Consider the following 10,037-nt stretch of genomic DNA (forward strand, 5'->3'; position numbering starts at 1 on the left):
TCTGACCTGAAAGCAGCGTTTTACAAGGGAGGCAACGCTGCTGTCGTCACTGTTCGCCTCACCGAGATCTTGGTGAGGCGAACAGTGACGACAGCAGCGTTGCCTCCCTTGTAAAGGTTCCATTATTAGGTCCAAGCCGAGATACGAAGGGATGACCGAGTCTAAGATAAATGTTGCGACTCATCGGCGCTGTTCCGGAAATGACCTGCGCTTTGTTGGAATTCCGACAATGGCCGGCAGTGTAGGAATTCCAACTTTGCGCGACTCGATTCTAGAAATGTACCGCGCGCATAGTGATTCCGCTCTTTCTTAGAATGCGATGCCGGTAAAATGATACAAGTCACGTTGGCCTATAATGATCCTTGTGTGTATAAGGCGGCACCAAACCAACCGAATTTAAAACAACAACTGACCAACACTTTACTCCGAGTACACTTTTCGTACGAGAAAAGAACTCCCCAAGGCACGAAACAATTACTCCCTCCACGAAATTTTTACTCCCCATTTTTTTTACTTCCAGTAAAAATCTCGTACGCAAAAATGGGATGCGGGCGAAGGGATAATGCCAATAAGTGATCTCGCGCACACGAATGTCGCGCTACCCTCCTTCCACCCCTTCCACCACCAAGACTAACAGAGGACAAGGGAGTAAAAATTTCGTACACCTGGCATGGGAAGTTAAATTGCTCGTGTTGGGGTGAAGTAATTTATTCGTTATTTATTCGTCAGGGGAGTAACATTTTTGTACGAAATGTTTACTCGGAACTCACCTGTCTTGGGGAGTCATTTTCTCGTGCAATGGGGGAGTGCTTTTTTCGTAAAGGGAGTAACTTTTTCGTACGAAATGTTTACTCCGGAGTAAAAATCTCGTGGGAGTAATTTTCTCGTGTTACACCGGCTTCGGCTGGCTGGAACAACACAGATCAACGACACATCCCACTCGACCAAAACGCACCAATTTGACGTAAATTTTAATGAGTTTCGGCAGATCTTACATTAATTTTTACAACAACAAAACTGATACAACAAGAGTGTTCCGATACTGTTCTAAGAACTTCTCCGCACTGGTAACTATCGATTGTCAGTCAGTAATGATTTGCACTCTCTAAAGTTCAAAATAATAGTTATACAAGGCCATTGATAATACCTGTTGTTGTTGGTTTTATTTTTCAATCTTTTCTTTCTTCCGCTTCACCATACGATGGCCAACCTGAAAAACTCAGTTATCTGGATGTTGTTAAAGAAACTGATTCCGGCACTTATCGATAACTTCTCCATCACCTCAACCGACTGACTCTGGCGGCCCGACAGTGAACCGGACTTCAGACTCTCACTCAGGTGTAAGATCAAAGGGTCACGTTGGACTAAAAAAACAAACGAACTGTCTCTAATCGCACCTCGCAGGATCGAGTCACGCCGTTCGGGTTGTGGGCACGGCCGTCCGGTTGACTCAGTCACCAGACATCCTTCTCCATAGAGAAGCATACTTTTTGAGCCGATTTTGTGAAAACACGCGCGCATATGATACACAACAAGTACGAGGTGACCCAGATGTTCTGCGACAAATGACCACGGGTCGGTTATGGACCCCTGTAACGATCATGGCTCAGCCGGATTACCGCAGTCGCTCCGCCCATAGATGTGTACTGACTGGGGAATACACATCTATGCTCCGCCCAACTAGTTTTCTCACCGGCCGCCCTTGTTGATCTCGCATAATTATAAACTCCGCACTGATTGACTATACCCCCTCCCCGGCTTCACAAGTACTGATGACCGACCTGCGCTAATTCGTTCAGAAAAAAACGTTATTTTAACTCGGGAATTTACTTCATCACAACTGAAATCCTTCTCTTCCGTCAGTCAAGGGACGTCGTAACCACTCTGTGCACGTTTACAAATTAAAGTAATCGCATTTTGGAGTCACAAAAAGCTATCGAATCAGTTTCACCACGAATTTCCTTTATTTGCAAAACGCTGGACAGCATTCAAATCCCTGTCTTCTCAGTTTTGCGGGATCAAGTTACTGTCATAGGGACGCTTCATTGAAGCATTCGGCACTCCTGAGGTTAAGGGCGGTCACTGCTAAGAATTTTAATTTTGATGGTCCTCAAGTGTGAACAAACAGGCTTTTCCTGGTCTGCCTTATGGCGGAAGTCTATTCCATGACATTTAAAGTAACCGTTAACTTTGTCATGGTGCAAACCCATTTTTGTTAAATCCTATGAATAAGGGCGTTTCAGGTTCCAGGTGTGTATTCTGATTTTTCGGGTTATAAAATTTAGGTTTTTTTTTTCTCCCTTATGTCGCCGCACTGCAGGGCTAGCCTGGTAGCAGATTTTGCAGCGCTAGCACGAGTTGCCCAGAGCGGTTCGCCACGGGTCGCTCGCAGTGCGAATGACAAAAAGCCGTTTCTTTGGGCAGTGCCGGAAAGTATGACGGCTTACTAGTGCCAAAACCTCATAATTGTAATTATCACGGGAAAATTACTAATTGCAAAATTAGTAACTAACTGGTGAAAACAGTAACTGACAGCGTTAATTAGTAATTTTCACGTGTAGCGTGTTTCGATCTTCTCAGCGTGGTTTTCGACGTGACCCGAGGGATCCACCGCTTTTCAAGGTTCAGGGACTACCCCAGCTAAATTTCCCATCATAACTACATTCTCTCTGACGATTTCACTGACCGAATCGTCTACTAGTTTAAGAAGTACAACTTTTTTCATATCTCGCAGCAATCGTGCTTTCTTCGTCGCCATCGTGAAGCGATTTGCCTCGTTGTGAGCCCGTTGGATAGACCAATCCAGAGCGACTTTTCTCTGAGCGGGCTATTGTGATTCTGAGCAACGCATGGCAGCCATGTATGACGTTTGCAGTCACTTTACAGATCAATGACTAATTTTAATCAATTAGAAGTCAAGATTCAGGCTGTTGTCTTTTCCCTCTCTACATCCAAAGAGAAAGATACCATAAATTTAAGCTGGGCGACAGAACCCTACCCTAAGTTGAGAATCCCACTTTTCTCGGGGTAAAACTGGATCTACGTCTCGCATTGAAGCCCCAGATCGAAGACATGGAGAAAAGAGGGATCAAGAGGTTGCCCTAATGAAGAAGCTCTCGGGAATACATTGGGGCGCCAACTCTAAGATACCGAAGACCGTATGTGATTTAATTTCAGAACGGATACCAGTGTCGGCCTGTACGATTATTATTTTTTCTAAACCACGCCGTGCAGACAGCGGTCATGTGAGTGTTGACTTTTGGTACGTGTCCAAATGGGAGGAAGCTCTTATTTCATGTAAAGGCCTGGTTTGTGGTGGCTGACACGATCGTTTACACAGGAAGGTAAGTAGGTTCGTGGTGTCTGTGGATATTTAAGAAGCTGAACGCCGGGTTTCAGACGGTCTGCACAACGCACGCCTGTTTGTTGTACGAATAGGTGTACCATGCATATATATATATAGGTATCAATCGTATAGGTATAGGCCTACCTGGAACAGAACACACATCTAAATTCGAGGAATCAAACTTGACGTTTGTGCAGAATGATTTTCGCGCCTGATCGAGGAAACGAACGGTTGTTCTCAGCTCTTTAAAACGACACTCATACTCGAGCCGAGTTTAGACACTCAAGGAAGGAAAATGATCGATCCGGATCTGTCGACGACATTACGTGTATCTGTTACGAGTGTCAAATTATCAAAACAAATTCTTTGCCGGTTTTTTTTTTACTAGACACCTTCTGACTAGAATGCCTTTTCTGTCTCGCTTTGTGAGTGGTTTGTTGATAACCAACAGTCAGGGCTACTGAAATGTTTTCAGTCCTTTCGCCAGACATGGAGCGTACTGAGTGCCGCTACCATCCTGAAAAGGATCTCATTTTCTTCTGTTGCAGCTCATTAATTTGTGGTGTGTGTAAAGAAGAACACCACCTTGATCATGACGTCCAACAGATATCTGAGGTTGCCAAACGAAGAAAGGAAGAACTGTCTTCAAACAAAGCACGCCTTGAAAAGTCACTGGAAGACGCTGAAAGTATTCTGGAGAAAGCTGAGAGTGACCTTGTAGACTTCGAAAAGTCTGTAGAATGTGCCCGTGAACTTTTGAACACCAAGATGGAAGCCATCATAAAGTGGGCTAGAGAGTATCGTGAGAACACCGACAAAGAATTTGACCTTCTCAGACAACAAGGCAAAAAAGAACTAGGCGGTCCGGTGCACAGCTTGCGGAAAGAAGTGGACAACCTACGAAACCAGAAAGAAGACCTAGAGAAATGCCTGGACTCTTCGCGGACAGATCAGTATGTCATTAGGTACTTCACTGAGTTCCACAAGAGAAACACCCAACCCTATCCAAAACTTCCTCATTTCGCACAACTTTTGACCAAATGCAAAATACGCGTTGTTTTGAACGGAAGCAGTCCGGAGAGCGTCCAAAGTGCCATCCAAGAGTACCTGGGAATGCCCGTCAACATTGAGATGAGTCCTGAGGCACCTGAGATTCCTTCCATGTGTCTTGTGCCTCAATTCAGAGCGGTGGATGCACCCGATTGCACCATAACGGCTATTCTTCCCCTTCGTGACATCGTCTGTGTGACTTACCGAACTCTTAGTGACGTCGACGTTTCGTCACGTTTGGTTGTGCTGACGAAAAGTGGCAGGAAGCTGAAAGAAGAGCAAGTATTCGAGAAAGGTCAGCTGCAAATGATTCATCTTCCCTCGGATAAACTTCTGGTGTATTCCTCAACAACACACACCAGCAAGATAGTTGCCCTTGGAAATCAGTTCGACAGCAGAGCAGTCGTACCAAAGGAATACTTTTGGTCACAGACGGAGAATGGGTCTCACGTGATATACGAGAACAACCCGTTTGCAAGCGTGCATACACAATCACGAACATTGAGAACCAAGATATCATGCAAGCCAGTCGTGCTGGGGGTTAGTCACGATGGTCAGCATTTCGCCGTGGTGACGGAATCGAATAAAGTCATGGTCTACGAGAACGGCGTTGATGACGCCATCATGGCGGTGAAACCAGCAACAGACCGAAACTGCCCGACGTCTGTCTGCTTCCATAAGATAGACAATAAGTTGATGCTTCTTGTCGCGGATGGTGCATGGAACCTGATTTGCGTCATTGACTTCCTAAGTGAACCGCAGCGCGTTCTTGGTCCGCTGACACTGGGGTGCAAGCTGCTGACGTCACCCTCCGCTCTTGCGTCAGACGGCAAGGAGAGAGTGTGGATTGGCTGCAATAACGGCATGCTGCTCACCTGCGTGCTGACCGAGACGATGCTGCTGGAACATCCCAAGCTTGAACTACAGGAGGTATTTTCCTTATTTCTGTTTTGTTCACCAGCAAATTTGCCACCCTTTCCTTTAAGGACAGGCTTAATAGAGTCCGAAGACGACTTCGCGAAGACTGCGCAAAGGTTTTTTTACCGAAAATTCAGAGCTGTAACTTCGCGCAGCAAGCTTCGCGAAGTATACTTCGCGTAGTTGACTTCGATCAATAGCCGGCAATAGTAACAATAGTGACGGGCGCTGTGGCGGGGTGGTAAGACGTCGGCCTCTTAATCGGAAGGTCGAGGGTTCGAATCCCGGCCGCGGCCGCCTGGTGGGTTAAGTGTGGAGATTTTTCCGATCTCCCAGGTCAACTTATGTGCAGACCTGCTAGTGGCTTATCCCCCTTCGTGTGTACACGCAAGCACAAGACCAAGTGCGCACGGAAAAGATCCTGTAATCCATGTCAGAGTTCGGTGGGTTATAGAAACACGAAAATATCCAGCATGCTTCCTCCGAAAGCGGCGTATGGCTGCCTAAATGGCGGGGTAAAAACGGTCATACTCGTAAAATTCCACTCTTGCAAAAACACGAGTGTACGTGGGAGTTTCAGCCCACGAACGCAGAAGAAGAAGAAGAAGAAGTAACAATAGTAACATGGCCAAAAAAAGCAAAAATCGATGAAAGACACAAACAGGAAAACAAATAGAAGGGTAGGAAGAAATGATTGACTTTGATTCAAAATGTTACGGAAAGAGTTAAGAGTTTGGCTCTCTCTCTCTCTCTCTCTCTCTCTCTCTCTCTCTCTCTCTCTCTCTCTCTCTCTCTCTCTCTCTCTCTCTCTCTCTCTCTCTCTCTCTCTCTCTCTCGGTGCACCTCTCTCTCTCTCTCTCTCTCTCTCTCTCTCTCTCTCTCTCTCTCTCTCTCTCTTACTCTCTTTGGGTCGGCAGACAGCACGATAGGCATTCTGCAGGTGTATTTTACTATCAACAATTTCTGTAAATGGTACCTGGAACAGTTACAGGCTTTTTTTGGGGGTCAAATATGATTTACAAAGTGTTCCGGTCAGTCATAGTTTTGAATAGAATAGACGGGCGCAGCGGCGTAGTGGATAAGACATCGGTTTTCTAATCGGAAGGTCGTGAGTTTAAATCCCGGCCGCGGCCGCCTGGTGGGTTAAGTGTGGAGATTTTTCCGATCTCCCAGGTCAACTTATATGCAGACCTGCCAGTGTATACGTGGGAGTTGTAGCCCATGAAAGAAGAAGAATAAGAAGAGAATAATAGAATTTAAAGATTGTTTTGACAAACGTTTTGGGAAGAATCTATAGGAAGGGGTATGTATAGTCGTGCGATCATCGACGCATACAACTGAAAAATGCCATAATTATAATGTTCTAACTGAGAGTCGTTTAAATAATGGTCCATCGATTTTCGAAGAATGAACAGACTGTCTAACCGCTTTTGAAAATGACCGGTAAATTTGTTATGAATCGGTCAGATGACCTGATTTTCACTTAATCTAGCTCAGCTCCTGACTGTATTCACAAAGAAATGTGTTATCTTGACTTTTTTTTCTAAGGCCGGGAGGTATTACAGTTTCGAGATCTTCAGATAGGCTAAGAAGAACAGCCACCGACAATCTTTATTTTTACCTAAAAGAATAATCATGGTTGGTTGGTTGTTGGTGTTGGGTTTAAAAAAAAATTATATCCCTTGGTTTAAACACAATTTCATTCCAAATACATGACATGAAACAATAGACAAAAATGCAGCTAGGACACAAACTCCAGCAAATGCTTATTTCACGTGACCATGAAAATATTAAGTTACACAAGTTTTCATGATGATGGTCAACACAATTAACCAGAAAAAAAATGTTGGGAACTAAATCAAAACAGAGGGATCTACAGAGGGGGGGGGGGGGAGAAGAAAACAAAAGGAAAACCACAAGGAGAGACTAGGAAGAAAGCGCGTGGGACGAGTACATCGATGCTGAGACATGCAGTAAGTAAATTCAAATTATATCCCTTGAACACCTGTTCAGTATGCACTTATCCGCCGATCATTGTTTATTTCCAGGACTCAGACGGTTACCTCACCCCTTTGCAGATTGCCAATATGTACGTGGAGATTGACAAGCGACAGGCCAACGAACGTAAGGCTTCCTTAGCCATGTCGTCAACAAATCCGGATGATGATGAAGATGATGATGATGATGATGATGATGATGATGATGATGATGATGATGATGATGATGAGTTCTCACCCTACCCAGGTGTACCTGTACCTACTGTAGTCTCGGCTCCCTTTCCTGAAGCAATGAAAACACTAGCCAAGAAAACGTTCAATGGTTTATTCAATAAAAAGAAATAACAAGCAGAGCTAATGCGAGCTTATATCGTGAGGCGGTAACGTGCATGCCGCGGCAGATCATCCGCTTGGCTTCAGTGCCACCGTTGTCTACCCAAGTTTACCACTCCCCGGCGAGTGGCATCCAACTGATATGGCTGCTAAATTGACCATTAATTTTGTGTAGTGACCAAGATTTAAGCATTTCCTTTGTCCGACCTCTTTTTTGAGTATTTTGAAACAGCTCTTTTTGAATAGAGTGTAAAATGCATTTTCCCCGATTATTATTGATAATGTCTGAGAAAGGAGAATAGTTGTGGTAGGATGCAGGAAGCCGATTTAGTCTGGGTTAGACATTGTTTTCACCATCCCTTCCTTTTCTTTTTGTCTTCTTCTACTGTTGTACTCATCATGTTCTACTTCTTTTAACGGCACTGACACACACACACACACACACACACACACACGGCTGCACACACACACACTGCACACACACACTGACACAAACACACACACACACACACTGCACACACACACACACACACACTTACACACACACACTGCACACACACAGACACACACACACACTGCACACACACACACACACACACACCGGCTGCACACACACACACACACACACACACACTGCACACAATTTCTCTCTCTCTCTCTCTCTCTCTCTCTCTCTCTCTCTCTCTCTCTCTCTCTCTCTCTCTCTCTCTCTCTCTCTCTCTCTCTCTCTCTGCTTCCTTCCCACGATCGTTCTTTTATTAGCTTGTTATTTATTCATCGTGTAGACTAGAGTGTATACGATATTCGATTGTAGGCGATTTGTAAGGGCAAAGGGGTTTTGTTATGGCATGGCCATCAAGCTGAGCAAAAAGTGTTTTTGTTGGCGTATGTTTGCAGTTAGATGTCAGCGTTAGGTATACGCTTTGGTGGTTCTTCCTGTGAGTTACCGAGAAAAAAGGATGTTTTCGTGACATGACTTCCCTGCGAGATAGTTAGAGAGTCAGTTTTGTACGATCATAGGTTTAGCACTTTGTTTGCGGTTTTGTTTACTTATGAGTGTTGGTATTGCCTCATGCTTAGGTCGTACAATGTACTGTTTAGTGGCGTATTTCTTTGCAGTATTTTTGACGTAGTTTGTTTAGCAGATGGATTTGTGTATGTTTTCTATGCCAATTGCAGTAGTCAGACTCTGTAGGTAAGCGAGCACTGAGCAGCCTAGAAACACTCCCCATCCCTTCCGTGCTGTGCACTTATATCGTATAACAAATCATCCCCCACTTATCAGTCAGTGCTCGGGAGGTTTGAGTAAGGTTCTGAAAAGGCCTGAAACATACGTCTGCCCTGTTTGAGATTCAGTTATCAACTCGAAAACGCTAGGTGGAGATATCTGTAAGGGATTCGAGCCATTCTAGACAGTTCATAGTGTTTCTCCCTTGAGTTGTGTGTGGTTTAAAGAGCAAGAGTATCCTTAGCGGATTATGACTTTATTCAGTTATTCTGCAGAAAAACAGAAATGCTGGAGAAAAACTGTTACATTGGGGTGTGCACGTTAAAGATCCCACGATTGACAAAAGGGTCTTTCCTGGCAAAATTGTATAGGCATAGATAAAAATGTCCACCAAAATACCCGTGTGACTTGGAATAATAGGCCGTGAAAAGTAGGATATGCGCCGAAATGGCTGCGATCTGCTGGCCGATGTGAATGCGTAATGTATTGTGTAAAAAAAATCCATCTCACACGGCATAAATAGATCCCTGCGCCTTGAATATGTGTGCAATATAAATTGCATAAAATAAAATAAAAATAAATAAATCCCTGCGCTTAGAACTGTACCCACGGAATACGCGCGATATAAGCCTCATATTGATTGATTGATTTATTTCTGCATAATGTCATCTTTCGCGAGAACAACGTTTTTTTCTGCAGTAAAACAGTTTTACTGCAGTAAAATTGAAATCAAGAATTCTGCAGTAAAACGGTGAAGTTGTTTTACTGGAGAAAAACTGTTTACACTTTTTCTCAGTTCAGCATTTTGGCATTATTCAGTTATTCTGCAGAAAAACAGAAATGCTGGAGAAAAAATGTCTTTTCTTCAGCATTTCTGCGTAATGTCATCTTTCGCCGAAGCAACGGGTTTTTCTAAAGCAAAACATTTTACTGCAGTAAAATTGAAATCAAGAATGCTGCAGTAAAACGGTGCTGTTGTTTTACTGCAGAAAACCGGTTTACACTTTTTCTGCAGCATTTTGTACTGGCTCATATAATGTTGGAGCACGCGAGCCCCCCTCTGTCGAGAGATGGACTCATCCAGAATTACCAATAGTTGTTTGTGACACGATATTTTGTCTGTCTGACTTCCTTTCCGCCGGAAGTTCAAAGTTTCAAATTAAAC

At 44.1% G+C, this 10,037-nt stretch overlaps 1 protein-coding gene across 1 annotated transcript; it reads left to right on the forward strand.

Moving 5' to 3' along the window:
- Nucleotides 1-3,798: 3,798 nt before the first annotated feature.
- Nucleotides 3,799-8,144, forward strand: LOC138965858 (uncharacterized). The gene is made up of 2 exons (XM_070337956.1): nt 3,799-5,326; nt 7,363-8,144. The coding sequence occupies exons 1-2, from the start codon at nt 3,812-3,814 to the stop codon at nt 7,654-7,656; spliced, it is 1,809 nt and encodes a 602-aa protein (XP_070194057.1). The 5' UTR covers nt 3,799-3,811; the 3' UTR covers nt 7,657-8,144.
- Nucleotides 8,145-10,037: the final 1,893 nt, after the last annotated feature.

Source organism: Littorina saxatilis, linkage group LG5 (assembly GCF_037325665.1).
Source record: "Littorina saxatilis isolate snail1 linkage group LG5, US_GU_Lsax_2.0, whole genome shotgun sequence".
Taxonomy (NCBI): Eukaryota; Metazoa; Mollusca; class Gastropoda; order Littorinimorpha; family Littorinidae; genus Littorina; species Littorina saxatilis.

Excerpts from the sequence above, each read along its gene's own strand:
- LOC138965858 (XM_070337956.1), top strand. The coding sequence starts at position 3,812 with ATGTTTTCAGTCCTTTCGCCAGACATGGAGCGTACTGAGTGCCGCTAC. Across the intron at positions 5,327-7,362 it reads CCAAGCTTGAACTACAGGAG|GACTCAGACGGTTACCTCAC; the intron begins GTATTTTCCTTA and ends GTTTATTTCCAG.